The following is a 16,738-nucleotide window of genomic DNA, read 5'->3' on the forward strand; positions in this document are numbered from 1 at the left end:
CTCTCATTTAATTTGGGAATATTTTATCATACAAAGAAGAGGCTTCGAACAAGTGAAGCTGGCTGGCTAGGGAACACTTTTCTGTAGGCACTGTGGTTTGGGGAATGTTCTGCTTGTTAATGGTTACCTTCTCATTTTTAGATGATACAAATTTTTGGTTTGGTTTGGTTTGGTTTGGTTTTTTAAAAAACCTAAGCAGCGGGCTGCCTTTGGCCCATTCTCTATGCATTAGCACCTCCACCAGGGGGCAGGAAATCAGATTTGATTCCCTGCCAGCTACTCCTGATGAAAAAGTTCAGTGAGACACAAGAATGGAATGCAAGCTAGATGTGGATTTCAAATATTTAGCCTTTTTAGCTCTTATTATTTGGAAAGCTCATTCTCCATAAAAATTAATATAAGCTTATCATTTGATTTATCATGGACACTAGTTAAATAACACACAGCAAGCAGATAAGCTAGCCTCTTTAAAATGAAACCTTTAAGTATTTTTCTTGTTTTCTCCTAAAAGGGGGACTTTAGAAACTGTGAACTTTCACACTGATTAACTATGAATTTTACCTATAAAGATCTTTGACACTTCCAGATACAAATAGGAAATATTTTAATAACATACAAGCATAAAACCTTAAGAAGTACTTTTCAAAAATAATTGTACTTGTTAGCATAACTTTTATCATCAGGTCGTAAAACAAATATTTTCATATAGTACATGAATAGTACATGAGACTTACTTGAAAATCAACTTCACGTCTTTGTACGGGTCTTCTGCAAGTAGAAGTCTTTGGGAAGAGATGGGAAACATCAGAACTTTAGTTTATTAAAAAGTGCATCAACCCTGGGCACCTGGGTGGCTCAATCAGTTAGACGTCTGGCTCTTGGTTTCAGCTCCAGTCATAACCTCATGGTTCGTGAGTGCAGGCCCCACATTGGGGCAGAGCTTCCTTAGGATTCTCTCTCTCGTCTCTCTCTGCCCCTACCTGGCTCATGCACCCAATCTCTCTCTCTCTCAAAATAAATAAATAAACTTTTTTTAAGTGTATCAACCCTTCCTAAAAGAAAGAAAAACAAATGCAACTTATTTTTTATATCAAATTTTTTATCAGTTTACCTTTTTATGTTGATTTTTAAAAATCTTATGTCAGAAGATTTCTTTTTTCATTTGGAAAAATGCATGATGTAAGTCATTTTAACAGTTCTTGGTATATAGGTAATGGTGGTGGTATAATCAGAAGCTGACATGGCGGTATTTTGTCATCTCAGTGGAATCGATTCACAAAAAAAATTTTTTTTCATTTGCAAGCTAAAGTACTATTATTAGGAGGTCTTTGAGAAGCCCCTCTGTAGACTATTGTTAGCAAGGCATTCTGCATTCTAACGAGGCAAGTTCGGTGGATCCCGTTTGTGATACCAGAGCATTAGGAGTCAGGATTAAGGACAGCCTCTCCAGCTAACTATAGCACATGACGGGATAGGGCGACCACATTTATCTACCAATGGGGCCCCCCATGCCGCAAGGCTGACCCAACCCTGGGAATATAATGACTTCCAAAAATGTGTAAGCGTAGTTTGAGGGATTTTGAACTTTAATTTTTGTGTCGATTCTAGAGGTCAAGTTTGGATTTGAACAGAAATTTCATTTCTGTTTTGTTACCGGGTTCAGTTCTTAAGAAAAAGTTATGTTGAATCCCTGTTTCAGTATGGTAGGACCGAAGGAAGAAGGGGGAAAGGTAAATGATTTAATGGTTAATGGTCTGTTTGACTGTAGAAATAGTGCATCTCGCTAGCTGTGTGTGTGCGTGTGTGTGTGTGTGTATACACATATATACGTATATATATATGTATATAAAACATAGGCAGCAATTCATTGGAGGTCTCAATTGTTTTGTTTTGTTCTGTTTTTTTAGCTCTCAGATTGTTTAGTTATAGGTTCAAGCCAAGCGCGCAGCACTTAATTTACCTACAGGTGCACTGGGTTTTTAAAAACGAAAGCAAGAAGTGTGGAAGTAGGCATTCAATGGCTCTGAAAATACATAAAAGGGACACATTTCACTTAAACTTTGATCAGTTGAGGTTATATTGCATCTGATGTTTTTCTCTGGCACTATAGTATTTTCATAAGAGCTGAACTTTTTAAAAGCTAAAGAGTCGAAGGACATTCATCTCACAGAGCCTGTGGTGCGCCGAAAATCCAATACATTCGTGGCCGAGTGACTAATCAAGCCATTTATGTGCCCACATGTCCAAGTCCAAGGGTGGCCACTCTACAGTGATACTTGGGTCGCTGACTTTTTTACCCCCTCTGATTGTTTAATTAAAAGCATGAGCCCTACTGAGTCAAAGGAGGTTTCCTTAGTGAAGTTTCTCTTGTCTTTACTCAGAGAGTACTTTTATGCCAGGGCAGCAGCAAATTGAATCTCCAAGGGTCATATCTTTTAAATACACCCCCAATTGGAATTTTCTCACTACTACTTAAAAGGTAGCTTTTGCACACACCCAGATGAAGTAAAGGAATTTGTAAAGAGCGTATTTTAGATGCATGAATTTCAAAGATGGGGTGCAGAGGGAGGGAAGAGATTTTACCTTGCAGAGTGTCTGCCGGGACCGTGTGCATGAGGAAGGAGCCAGAACAAGTCAGACAGGATAAGAGACTCTATAGGAAAAGCAGAAAGGGACCCTGAAGCCAATAGGAGGTGACGTGTCAAAGTTTTTTTTTTTTTAATGTTTTTTAAATTTATTTTGAGAGAGAGACACACAGCATAAGTGGGGAAGGGGCAGAGAGAGAGGGAGACACAAAATTCGAGGCAGGCTCCCGGCTCTGAGCTGTCAGCACAGAGCCCGACGCAGGGCTCGAACTTGTGATCCGTGAGATCATGACCTGAGCCGAAGTCAGACGATTAACCGACGGAGCCACCCAGGTGCCCCTCAAGAAAGTTTCGTGTGCTGTGATGTCGGTACCGGACAGAGCCTTCCCATCGGTGAAACTTGTGTTTACTCCCTGCAGCGCATGGACATGGACCGGCGGAGGGAAGATGCCAGGAACCCAAAGCGTAAGCCCCGCTTGATGGAGGAAGATGAGCTGCCCTCTTGGATTATTAAGGATGACGCCGAAGTTGAGCGGCTCACATGCGAAGAAGAGGAGGAGAAGATATTTGGTCGGGGTTCTCGCCAGCGCCGGGACGTGGACTACAGCGATGCTCTCACAGAGAAGCAGTGGCTGAGGGTAGGTGTGGCTTTCTTACCTCTTCTCGCCAGGTGGCTGCGCTCGTTGGCTTGAGAAATCAGGGGCCCAGGGACCAGTTGCCAGTGACAGCAGAGCACAGGGAAGGTCATTCTGCTGTTGCTGTGGATGCTTTACATTTCAAGGCAGTGCCTGGAAATTGGATGAAGCATGTTCTGCTAGAACTGAGTTGGCCATTGGAAGCGATGAGATCCGCTAATGTTTATGGCCCATTGCCCGGTCAAGCCTCGCCCTCAGAGTTAGAGCCAAAATGTGGAAAGGGGCTTTCAAGATCTTTTAATTGTTCCCCCTCAATTTCATGGTCTTGAGTCGGAGTTTTACTCTCCCAAGTTCTGCAGAGATAGTTCGGAGACCGTGGCGTTTTCTAACCGCATTGTTAATTTCCTCCGCCTAAAGAAACTGGAGCTGGAAGGTCTCTCGGTGTTCTCTTGGTTTTATAGACAAAGCAGTTGAGGCCCAGAGAGGTTCAGTGACTATACAGGATCACACAGCTGGCTAGAAATAAGAATCTGTGAGTGGTAAAGCATTTGCGTGCTCAGTTGTGGCTAATCTGATCTGTCCCATTGCAGACACAGACTAGAGGTCTCTGATGCTTGGAACTGTTATTCTGTAGTTTGGGGCTCTCCCCACCCCACTTCAGAGAGTGTTGATTTCTCATTTTGGGGAAGGAAATCTCAGGATGTTGCCTAGGGAGCAGAGGAATCCCGCAGTGCATCTGCGAGTGACGTTTTGCGAATGCCAAGGCCGGTGGGGATCTTCCGTTTGACAGTTTGGCCCTGTTTTCCGTCACAGGGAACAGCCTCAGTACCTGCCTTGATGACAAACTGGGACCCACGTTCCAGGCAGGGCCAGTACGTGGGGGCTGGAAAGAGTCCGCACCATTGGGCGAAAACCAAACAAAATAGAAGCTGTTGTTGTGAGTTGTTCATTTCATCAAAAGGGAATGCAGTTCCCAAGCTTGGTAAAACGTGGCTTTTAGGACCCAGGACATAAGTAAGGTAGGTAGGTGGAAAGGTGATGGGGAAGTATTTTGAGAGTGGGTGTCAGAGGCAGACAGGTGTGGCCTCACCTGGGATGTGATTTACTCAGGATCGTGTATGATGAGGGACGTGTGACCTGAAATTTGAAAAGGCTGAAAGAGAAAGAGACTAAGAAGGCATGACTCATATTTTTGGTTGAACTATGGCATGTGAAATGTAACTTCCTGTGTGGCTGTTCTGCTGTCCAATCCAAACGTTCCAGTGGCCCCCGGAACATGGCTTTACTGGTTTCTTGGTTTCACTCTTGTGAGGCGGGAGCTGTTTAATTAAGATCCCTTCTATAACGTGAAGAGTTCTGTGTTTGTTTCATAATCATTTCTGAGCTCAGGAAAATTCTCTTCCCTTTCTCTTTTATTTAGGCAATAAATTAAGTATCGAGAGACCTATTACAGATGAGATAACAGCCCAGGCCACCATTGGAAGTCAGTCTTTATATGCAGAATCTCGAGATGTGAAAAATAACCTATTTTATTGGGGCAAGAATCTGGCTGAACTTAACATTTTTAAAATATAATCATTGGTGGGGAGCGCATAGGTGGTTCAGTCTGTTGAGCATTGCACTCTTGATTTTGGCTCAGGTCATGATCCCAGTGTCGTGAAGATGAACCCCACTGCCGGCTGTGTGCTCAGTGAGGAACCTGCTTAAGATTCTCGCTTGCTCGCTCGCGCTCTCGCTCTGTCTCTCAAATAAATAAATAATCATTGGGAAATGCTCTTTCAAAAAATAACATTATGGACCTTAGGACGTTTTCAAGTTCAGAATGCCTCCTTTTTTCTTTTTCATTCCATTTATATCACCAATGAATAACACCGTGCCTAGCACACAATAGGAACTCCAGAAGGTTTGTGCCATGAAATTGTAACCTTGTACGAGGACAGTGGAAATTGAGTCACTTACCGTAGTGTTAGAAGAGCCTTTCTCTTTCTGGTACTCCAGTAGACTTTGTTTGGCCTATAACGTACACGTCTAAAAGTGGAAAATTAGTTTGCTGTTCAAAACTACACCGTGTAGGGGCGCCTGGGTGGCTTAGTCGGTTAAGCGTCCGACTTTCGCTTAGGTCATGATCTCACGGTTCGTGGGTTCGAGCCCCGCGTCGGGCTCTGTGCTGACTGCCAGCTCAGAGCCTGTTTCAGTCTGTGACTCCCTCTCTCTCTGACCCTCCCCTGCTCACGCTGTCTCTCTCTCTCTCTCTCTCTCCTAGAAATAAATAAAACATTAAAAAAAACCAAAAAAACTACACCGTGTAATTCATGTTTATGATGCTCACGCGGGAGGTGTCTTTGCCAGATACGAAATCACCCAGGAAAAGACCGAAGTGTTCTCGGCACAGCTGTCCTGTAACATGCCTTCTTGTGAACTATTCTTTTGAAAGCTGTAAGTTCATACTTGGTAGGAGATAGTAACTTGCTTTCGCCCAGGACAAGCACTTAACGCAGCACAGCCCGGGGCCTCCGCATTCAAAACAGATACTTCCTGTCCTTTGTTTTCTTGGTCACCAGCAGCAATCCTGGTTAATTTCAGCCTCCTAAGCTTTTCCGTAAAGAACATTCTATTCAAGGGGTTTTCAAGGGCCTGGGTCGTGAAGGAATATTCTCTACTGGCTTAGAGTCGAAGGCAGTGAATGGGCCCGGCCCACACGGCCTTGAAAGGAAATGTGGCAGAGACCGTCGTCGTGTAAGCAATGCTGACACCGGGCTAGAATAATTCTTCCTCCTGGCGACGTTGTGAGAAGCCTGCTTGGCAGAGGCGCCGGGGATGCGTAGAACCCCAGAGCTAGAAGGCCGCGGAGTGGCGCGGCTCTCCGTCCCCTGCTGGAACTGCATTCTTGGTAGTCCCCGTGCCGGGAGGCCGGCCACCCCTCGAGGAATTGATCTGCCCTTTTGTCTGCGTAGGGCCTCCAGGTCGTGGCCAGCCCCGATTGTTAGCTCTTCCCCCCCTCTCTTTGACAGAATCCTCTTCCCTTGTAGCTGCTCCCCACTGGCCTTGATTCTATCTCCTCAGCCTGGAATGAACTCCCTCCCGCCCCCCACCCCTTCTCTATCTTTGGAAGCTTTCTCATCCTTCAAGGCCCAGCTCCCCTGGCCGCCATATCTGTGGTGCCTTCTTCCAAATACACGGTCCTTGAACTTCCCCTTGTGCTCTCACATGCCTTTGTCACAGCTCCAGTCCACTTTCCTCGCGTTCTTGCTGGCTGCCGACATGCCTGCTCTCCTCATAGTGGGTAAGGTGGATCTTGCTACAGCTTAGGAATTCCACGCGCAAATAGTAAGCGCCCAGGGAATGCCACCTTGATTCAGCCCCAGGTTGATGTGCAAGAGCAGAGCCTAGGCGCATGCTCACGGCTGCAACAGCTGGACCTAACCATGCCCCTTTCGTGGGCCTGTCCAAAAACCTAAGTAGAATTTTATCTCTCACGGAAAAGCCCGAGGTGGCTCAGGCTTTTCAGGGATCCAGGTCCACCGAGCCTCGGCCGGCTTGTTCACCCGCATCTCCGTGAGCTGGGAGTGGGGGAGACAGCACCCAGTGGTGGGTGTTGGGTTCAGGCCGATCAGGCCAGGCCTGCATGGTTCTCTATCATTTCCGCTCAGACTCTTATTGGCGGGAAGTCGGTCGCGTGGCCGCACCCGCTGTAAGGGAGACTGGGAAATGTGGCCTGGCTGCCAGCCCAGGAAAATAAGATTTTGGTGACTAGCTAGCAGTCTCTGCCTCAGAACACTTAGGTTACATTTAAGTGATATGGCCACTTTCTTTGAAAATTGTATTACGGTTTTATCACAAACAGGTTTTATTTTATAATCATATTATGCTAAAAATTCCCACAGTGACCTTTAGACAATCTGTTTAGTTGGAAGGTTGTTAAATTTTTTCTGTATTCATAATGTTTTAAATGAGAAGGATCGCAATTTCAAACACAGCTCCATTAAAAAAAGAAACAAACGTGGTTTTTTTTCAAGTTGTTCTGAAATCCCTGTTTCCATGGAGGGAAACTGAGATTTCTTTGGTGTTAGTCGGTCTTGAGCTAACTCATCTCTTTAGCGTAGTCGGGCCAACATGCCTGCACCGCATGGGCTGGCCTCCCCTTTCTGGGGGCCTGACGTCCCATCTTCCTTCTCAAGTGGCATCTGGAAAAAGGCAGAAGCCGGGGTTTCTTCATGGCCTTGGGGGCTGGTGGCCCGGTTCTGTCCTGTGGGTCTGTGCTGGGCTCAGTGCAGGACTGCCCACCGGTGTGGCCCATCCCTCGACGCCCTGACGTGCCTTTGGTTCCCACCTCATCCCCTGGGAGACTTCGGGGATCCCCTGGGAGACATCTTGAAGTCTGGGGAGCCGACTGCATCCCTAGGGGGCAGCTCCCTGCACTTGGAAGGAAGGCTCGTGAGGACCCCAGCCCTGCTGGTGTGCCCCAGGGCCCCTCCTCAGCTCTCTCGTGCCCGCTGGGGCATCTGCCACGTCTTGGCTGCTTTCTTCACACGGCGCTGGAGCACGCGAGGCAGCCTGGCCCCGTTTCTCGACACTGGCACAGTCCCCTCTATGGGGCTCTCAAGGACTGAAGCTTCTAGAATCTGATAGGTGGATAGGTGGATGGGTGAGGGAGCTTTTTTAAAACCAGCAAGACAGAGGCGCCTGGGTGGCTCAGTCGGTTAAGCACCTGACTTTGGCTCAGGTTATGATCTCGCAGTTTGTGGGTTCGAGACCCGCTCTGTGCCGACGGCTCAGAGCCTGGAGCCTGCTTTGGATTCTGTGTCTCCCTCTCTCTCTGACCCTCCCCTGCTTGTGCTCTCTTTCTCTCTCTCAAAAATAAATAAAGAAATGCTTAAAAATAATAATAATAAATAAAAATAAAACAAGTGTGACAAAAATGTCTTACTTGTGCACATTGTATTGACCCTTTGAACACCTGGTGAGGGACCCTCCCAGAGCCTTGGAAGGAGCCCGTGAGGTGGGTGTCCTGAAGTGTGCGCTCTGTTAGCCCAGGGCCTCCTTCCTCTTGCTCCTTGCCCCCACCCCCCATGCACGCCAGACTGGGACCCTCGCGGGCGAGGGTTCCATTTCGGCCCCAGCCAGGTTCATGTCTGGCACCAGGTCCCCAGCACTGGTACAGACCCCACAGGTTAAAGGATGCCGCCCCCTTCACCCACCAGCCACATTTCGGGGGCCCCCAGGCCACCTGCACTTCCTTCTCACTGGCTGGCTCTAAATTCAGGGGCTCTCGTGACCCCCACTGGTTCAGTGTTTGGCTGGAATGACGAACCGACCGGCACTACTTTGTGATCGGTTACATTATGGAAGCCACAAGGCAGGGGGACCAGCGAAGCCAGCAAATGAAGAGACGCAGCGGGTGAGGTCTAAGAAGGGGACACGGAGTTTCCCTGCCCTGTCTTTGTTGAGTCAGGCCGCAGCACCCTTCGGGCACATCAGTGTGTTCACCAAGCAGGACGCTCCCCTGAGCTGTGCGCTTATCAGGGGCTCACTCCTACCTGGGCTCAAATAATTAAAACCATCAGCTGGCCGCTGGACTCCTCTCCAGTCCCCCACCCTCCCCGGCTGGGCCGGCCCAGCAGCCCAACCATCTAATCCAGTGGTTGTCCTTCTGGTGACAGTCCCCATCCTGATGCCCTCTGGGGGCCTCCCTGGGTCACCTCGTTAGCATAACAAAGACACCGCTACCACTCAGGAAATTCCCGGGGCTTTAGAAGCCTTGTGCCAGCAACCGAGGTCAAAGACCAGGCAGATTTTATACAACAGGTGGCAGTATCCTCAGGCCTGACCTTTTCCTCTCTTCCTCTTCCCTCCCTTTCTGGCCAAGAAAGAAGGCGCTGTACCCTGCCTTCATGTCCTATATGTCGCAACTTCGCATCCACACGTGGCCCAGCCACAGGGTTCAGCGCTGCGGCTCCGGGAGGTTCTGCAGACCCCTGTCCACGAGGGTAGCGCTTGATTGCAAAGAGCTTTTGGAATTGAGGGGACCCCTCCCCCCGCAACAAATCCTGATTCAGTCTGCTGTTCTAAGGCTGGGCTCACAAATCCGTTTTTGGAAGTCACTGGTATCTTTGGGGTTTTTTTCTTTGCATACCAACTTTATGCCAATCCTTCTGAAAGCAGTGGGTGACTCCCCAAACGGGGAATGGTGCCTTTAGAATACGAATGTGGTTTTAAAAATGCTGTCTCCATTAGCATAGCTTTTCTGGTGGTGTACCCCAGGTAACAACCGTGCTGCACCGTCTACTGAGCGTGGATGTACGCGCCTTGTGTTTGCCCATACGTGATAATTGGCTCGTGTTGATGATTTCTTGGGAAAATGTCTTTGTTTCTGTGTGCAGGCGGGCATTCCGTCGGCCTGAATTGGCAGCTGTCCGATGAGCCCAGGCGGACAGGTTTTTCGGTTCACCTCCTGCCACGAGTGCACTGCCTGGAGCCTCTCTAGTATTGTAATCATTCTTGAGGCAGGAGCTCCATAAAACTGGGGGGGGGGGGGGGAAGGGGGATTGCAAAGCTAAAAGCTGGGCTGAAGGTGAATTCTGGAGCGCTTGGGTTTTTTCTGTTCTTCCTGTTCCTTCGGTCCCGCCACCGAGTTCAGAACCCTTCCCTTTCCTGAAAACATTTAGGGACACCCCAGAATTTATTTAATTGTCGAATGAGTGATTTGTCCCCTGCAGCACTTGAGGATAATGGGAATGCAAAATAAATTACATGCTCTCTATAACATTTAATTGCCAGCCACATAGAGCGAACAAACTTTGAAAACGATGCTTTTGTTTCACAGTGGATGTGATGTCATGAAACTGATTTGGAAAGGTCCTTCCTCATTTCTGGTGGCTCTCTGTGTGGTCCGTATGTATGAGTATGAAGACGCTTTTTTTGGGGGGGGGGTGTACTGTATAAGCTCCTTGAAGGAAGGTAGCTCTGTGGTTTTGCGATGTCCTATTAGTCGGACTCCAAACCATGTTACATGAATGATAGCAGGAAAACCCACTTCCTCACATCTTTGAATCTAGGGATAGATGCAGCTTGTTTTAGAAGTTTTAGGGTTTCGAGAGGGACCCCCAGGAAGGGCAGCACAGAGATTAGCCTCTTTTTCCTCAGCCGGTCTGTCACCAACTAAGAGCTCAAGCCTCCGCATGATTTCAATGCCTCATGGTCCCATCTCTTGACCACTAAAGGGAAGATTGTTGGGGTCTGTCCTTCCCACAGCTCAAAAGTGGAGAAAACAGTAACAAGATCTCAAAACATAAAGTAGTAGGGGGAAATCAGGAAGTAAAATGAGATACTTCTCGAGGGAATTTACCTGTGTGCCTTAAAAAGCTATGTAACACCAGTTTCCAAATACACGCTAAGAGCCCTTCCTTGAATGGCTTTCCATAACCAGCAACCTGTGCCAAACCCTACCTGGGAAGGAGGCAGAGAGCTAGTCACAATTGACTGGACAAAGTACCAAGAAAGTTTAAAAACATTGCCATTTCAAACAAAATATTTGAAACTCTGTTGAAATACACAGTGGAACATAGCAGAATTACCTTCTCCCCTATCCAAAGAGGATTTTTCTCTCTAGAAATCTTTGAAACAGCATAATATCTCCTGTGTTTGGGCTGGATTAAGTACGATCCAGCCTGAAGTCAGAGACAGGCTATAAACTCCAAGCTCTAATCACAGTCAAGAGCATCTATGATTCTGTGAGATGTACTTTTCTCTTAAAATATCTTATACGGACAAGGTTTTCTCTGTGTGTTTGTTTTTGATTTTTGGGATTCTTTATTGAAAGTATAATGTGCCTGATGCCTTTAATCTGTTCATGCTTCTCTTTTGTCCCTTCGAGTAATTTTTCTTTGCTTTTTTGCTATAAGATATAAAAATTTATTTTCTTTTATCAAATGGCATTTTTAGCTTTTAAAATCCGGTCATCAGTTCTACTGGGGCAAAATTTCTAGCAAGCTGCATTTCCTTTTTTATACACAAGGGAGAGCTAAGGCCCTAGAAAATAGATCCGGGTTTTGCCAAATTTCACGCTCTGCAGTACTTTAGGAAGGAAGTCCTGCACTGATTAATGGCAGGAGTTTGAATTGTTTGGGGGAAATACTTGACAGTAGTAAAAGCATTTCAGCCACTTTTCTGCACTTTTTATTTTTTTCTTAAATCCACTGGCTAGATTGTTTTCACAGCAACTGGACCTTATTCGATATGTTGTTCCCTTTTGTCAAAATTCAGTAGAAGAAATAGTCCTCAAAGGACCAACTAAAATAAATATTAAAGGTGGAGAAGCAAGAGAGACTTGTTCTGCCCAATTTTTGAAACTGTGGTGCGTGGAATTTCTGGTTTCACATTTTATCCTCTGAAACAGGGATTGGTCCCGAAGTGCAGCTCAGGCATGGAAAGTAACCATGGGAAATGGGTTCACTGGTATTAACAAGCCCCAATAAGTTCTCCAGATCTTTACATGGTGCCGAATCGTGCAGGGAAGTAGATGGTTTTAGAAATACGCCTGCTTTTTTTTTTTTTAATCAAAATTTGGTTTCTGTCCTCCACTTTTTCTACTTTTTTCTTCAGTCAGTAAACTGCACAAAGGGGATCTTTTTGAAAGAATTTTTGTCTTTGAGAAGTAAAAAGTATATAAATCTCAGGTGTGAGATGCGATGTTTTGATACAGGTATAGGTTTTGAAATGAGTCATTCGTGGGGTGGAGATGGGAGAGGGTATTTGGAAGTCAGAGACCGAGACCGGGCCGGTGACTTTACGGTCACTGTGCCTCTCTGCCTGGGTGACTGTCACAGCTGTCCCTTTGGTGGCCATCTACCTGAGGAGTTTAGGATAGTGGCCAAAAACGTAAGCCTTGGAGGGATGCCTGGGGGGCTCAGTCGGTTCGGTGTCTGACTTCAGGTCATGACCTCATGGATCTTGGGTTCGAGCCCTGGGTCGGGCTCTGTGCTGACAGCTCAGAGCCTGGAGCCTGCTTCAGTTTCTTTGTCTCCTTCTCTCTCTGCCCCTCCCCCTGGATAGCGCTCTTTCTCTCTTTCCCTCTGAAAAATAAATAAACATTAAAAATTAAAAAGTAAGCCTTGGAACCTGATGAACCAGGGTTCAAATCCCAGCTCCATCTATGATAATCAGCCTGCGACCCCACGTGCCTAGTGTAGCCTCCTGTAGCTTTGCTATTGTTATACCCAGATCGCAGTATCCTCACCGACCAGAGACCACCGGGGAGACCGAGTCACACATGCAAAGGCAAAGGGCTTTATTACGGGCTTGAACTCGGGCTCACAGACTTCACCAGCGCCGTGTAGGGTTTTTTATGGGGTTTGTGACGGGGGAGTTACAGAAGTTGTGACATGGGAACAGTGATCCAGTCATAATTATACAACATCATTGACAGCGGATTTGACCATACACATTGTCTAGAGTATTCGTTACTTTTGGCGGGATCCAATTACAACATTTAGAGTACCTTTAAATTTAACCAATCACAGAGCGAGCCTAGGGTCTTACTTGGCGACTAACGGGTTAACTTGAGGTAACAGGGTCCTATCTATAGTTTCTATCTCCAGGCCTCTCCCTTAACAATGTTGAGGGTGGTCGCTGGCCTTTCCTGATTGGGTGTTGCAAGGGTGGTTTCTCCGGCCTTGGGCAGTGTGTGTCTGCCTGATACTTTCGGGGAAGCTGAAACTCAGGCCTTCTAGTTTAGAGGGGAAACTTAAAGCCTGTCATGGAGTCAGTTCGGTTCAGATGTTTAGACTTGTGTCCTTACCTGTTAAATAAGGGAAATAACTGCACGTTCTTCATAGAGTTTTCTGAGGTTTCAGTGCATGGTATAGAACCTGGTTCATATAAGAAGGATTCCAAAAACAAGGTATTACAAAAAAGTACTCACTATTTCTGAGTACACCTGATAGGTAACAGTAAAAGAGGAAACAAAAATCCCTCTGTTGCATATCCTGACTACATGTCTTGGGGTCCAGAAGAAAGGGAAAGGGGGCGAGTAAAGACGTCCTTCTCCCCACTCAGTGGAATTAAGGAGGACAGGATGTTTGCTTGCTGAATATGTTGTGTGCTAGGCCTACAGACTTACTCACCTCAAGCCCACCACACTGTACACACTTGGCTATCAACTGTCTGTTCTAACTGTCTAACCCTGTGTGCGTGCGGGCAGAGCGCTGAGCCCAGGGGTCAGGAACTGGGCCTGTGGGTCCCCGCCCCGCCAGCCAGCCAGCCGTGTGGCCTCAGACCTCCTGGGTTGAGTTAGTTGCATTATCTATGATTTGCAGGGGCCCTTCCACAACCTCCCAAATCCAGGAAGCTGCTCTGCCTTTCACTTTGTTCTCTGGTTTGGGTAACGATCATCCTCTGCTTTTCCTATTAGTGGGTCCGCGCGTGGAGCCTGTTTGAAAGCAAATTCACTTTGACGCCCATTTATTGAACGCTGAGTAGGTTGAACTGCATGTGCCTGGAGCAGGGAAAGTGGCGTTAATCGTCAAGTTTCTGTTCCTTACTGTCGGAGCAGTGCCCGCCTTATTAGTGCAATTAAGAGCCAGATTTGAGAGATGCTATTAGAGATAATAGTGCACACTTAGCCACCTTAAAGAGCTTGTCAAGAGCAGGTCTCCAAGTGTACACAGATGGGAATTAATACAGATTAAAATAGATTGTGAGATGCTCTAACTTGTGGGGCTTTTAACTGTTCCAGCAATGAGCAGAGTCGAGGCATCATGGATTCTACTTTATGCTAGAGTTTTAGTGTCCTGCCTTTGGAGAAGTGATTTCTGATTCTCCCTCCCCCAGCCCTAAGAAGACTTCCACAGGAGGGGAGGGCAGTTACTTCTCAGACAGAGGTCACCTCCTGGCTGCTCCCCTCACCTCCCGAGACCCGGAGCCTCTCTGACAGCCATGCCCGTGCCCTGGGGTTTCTACTGACCCTGCTTGCCCCCCATTGGAGGAGAAACACAGCACATCCTCCACCTTTGAGCAAAGAAAAGGAGGTGTAGGGGGTTAGATGCTGGGGCGTGTGATATTTGGGGATTCCTGGAATTTTGGAGGATGGCTTTTCCTCTTTGTTCACATCAGTTCAGGGGGCTACCCAGAGAGGTCAGAGGGTACTTTCCAAAACAAATACCAACGCCCATCACCCCCTGCCTGCTACCTCTATCCCAGCTCCCCCACCCACCGCAAAAAACCCTCCATCCGTGGCCTGGGGGGGCGTGGCCATGTGGCCTCTGCCAGGCCTTTGAACCTCATCTTCTCCCCTAGCTCTCAGGAAGGCTTGCACACCAGGCTGTCTTTAGGGCCTCCTGCCCTTCCAGGAAGGCCCCTTCCCAGATGCCTATCTCCTTGCACTAATGGTCTCTTCCCAGAGCATCCCTCCTGACCGCCCCCGCTGAAGTAGCCCCACCCTGCCAGTATATCAGTGCCCTAGGCTAGTTGTCTTCATGGCCAAGGTTATCTTACCTTCTCCTTCCACTGGCATTCAGCTCCAAGAAAGCCGGTGCGCTCACCTGTCTGGTCCAGTGCCCTGAGCCCGCATCTGAGCACCTCACCCATAGTTAGCGCTCGGCAAATACTTGTGACTGCGAGAGCGGACCAGCCAGAGATGTGGGCTCGGGGGAGAGGTGGTTGCAGTCTGTGTCCTTTTGGCACACCCTGTGAACCCTGCGTTGTTTTTCGTTTCTCCTTTTTTCTTTTTTTGACTGATGTGGGTCAAGGTAGACATTGCTGGCATTCTTTCCCATTAGGGTCTAGTGATCTGTGTCTCCTCGGAAAGATTTCTCCCTTAAAAGAATTCTAAAGGCATGCAGTTTTGACATAAGTGCTCCTGAGCTACTCAAGAATTTGAAGGCTCTGTTCTAATTTCAGAGCACGTTGATGAAGATCACTTAACTATGCACCCGCAAGTACAACCAGTGCTTCAACCCAGCTATTCCCTGGAAATTGCCAGAGATTTCGCAACAGCCGTTTTCCAAGCTCAAACCCTTTTATTTCTCTTCCAGCAAATATAGGAGTAGCACATCTAATATAACTCAAAATGAAAAGGCAAAAAGAAAACACTAGGGGCACCTGGGGGTAGGGGGAGCTCAGTGGGTTAAGCATCTGACTTCAGCCCAGGTCGTGATCTGACAGTTCATGAATTAGGCCCCGCATCGGGCTCTGTGCTGACCGCTCAGAGCCTGGATCCTGCTTCGGATTCTGTGTCTCACTCTCTCTCCACTCCTCCCCTGTTCACACGCTGTCTCTGTCTCTCAAAGATAAATAAGTGTTAAAATCTATTTTTTTAAAAAGCATTAAATTAATTGGGTTTTCATTTTTATTTTTGTACAAGAAAGCCCCGAAAAGAGAATGTGCATTTTAAGCATAAGGCCCTGGACTTTAACACCGCTTCCTTTCTTATTTTCTATTAGAGAATGTGGGTTGTCAGAATCATGAAAAATTGTAGATGGGACCATGAAACTTTGCTCCAGGCAAAGCTTACTCTGCCCCTCCTGCTGAAATACAATATTTAAGGTCACTATGTTCATAGTCCTTTGTAGAAAGCATAATCCTAATGCAGGAAATTGTTTCATAAAATATCTCTCCCTAGGATTTTGGGTAGAATATTTTCTAAAGATTATTTAAAATGATATCCTCAAGGGGCGCCTGGGTAGCTCAGTCTGGTAAGCATCTGACTGGCTCAGGTCATGAGCTCTCAGTTAGTGAGTTCAAGCCCTGTGTCGGGCTCTGTGCTGACAGCTCAGAGCCTGGAGCCTGATTCAGATTCTGTGTCTCCCTCTCTCTCTCTACCCCTCCCCCACTCGTTTGATTATCTCTCTGTCTCTCTCTCTACACCCCTCTCTCAAAAATAAAGACTAAAAATTTTTTTTAAATAAAGTGACAGCCTCAAAACTTGATTGAGGCTGCCAGTGGGTCTATTCCTCTCTTCCAAGTTGCCTCTGATAACTTAGTGGGAAGGACAGGGGATCTGGGTCTGTCATTGTTTAGCTGTATGACGTCTTGGATGGGTCATTTCACGTCCCAGGAGGGATGAGGTTGAGGAAGAGTCCGTGGCCCCATCTTTGCTGCCCCGTCCTTATTTGACTCTGCGTTTGGGGACCCTGGAGAGAACTCCATGGATTTAGCCTGGTCTCGTTCCAGCTCTGAGACCTAGCTCTCAAGGAAGAAAACAGAGGGGCACGGGTGACAGCTTTCCTGCCCGTTCTCCCAAAGGCTTTCTCTTGAAAATGCAGCTTTGCCACAAGGGCCTGTCGCACGTTGGAGGATCAGTACACGATCCAGTGTTTGGGACCGTCTGCTTGTCTGTAGCATTTAGGGAGATGAGCTGCGTCCGTGTGCTGATAGTTCATGCCGGACGGGACGCCAACGTAGCGGGGCATGCGAGGGGAGCAGCGTACCTGCCATGCGGGACCCCCTTTTCCACGCAGCTGGTGGGGGGCTTCTTCTGATCTGTACAGACCGACACCAAGCATCTTCTAGCGCTCTGTCATC

The 16,738-nt window shown here is 47.3% G+C and overlaps 1 protein-coding gene across 1 annotated transcript in view; it reads left to right on the top strand.

The window, feature by feature from the left end:
• Nucleotides 1-16,738, top strand: part of SMARCA2 (SWI/SNF related, matrix associated, actin dependent regulator of chromatin, subfamily a, member 2) — a 180,780-nt gene that overhangs the window by 109,544 nt on the left and 54,498 nt on the right. Inside the window, exon 27 of the mRNA XM_039230804.1 lies at nt 3,005-3,223. Coding sequence (XP_039086735.1) covers nt 3,005-3,223 — 219 coding nt within the window. The remainder of the gene's footprint in view (nt 1-3,004; nt 3,224-16,738) is intronic.

This window comes from Hyaena hyaena, unplaced genomic scaffold (genome assembly GCF_003009895.1).
Source record: "Hyaena hyaena isolate Hyena2069 unplaced genomic scaffold, ASM300989v1 scaffold_51, whole genome shotgun sequence".
In the NCBI taxonomy this organism is placed as follows: Eukaryota; Metazoa; Chordata; class Mammalia; order Carnivora; family Hyaenidae; genus Hyaena; species Hyaena hyaena.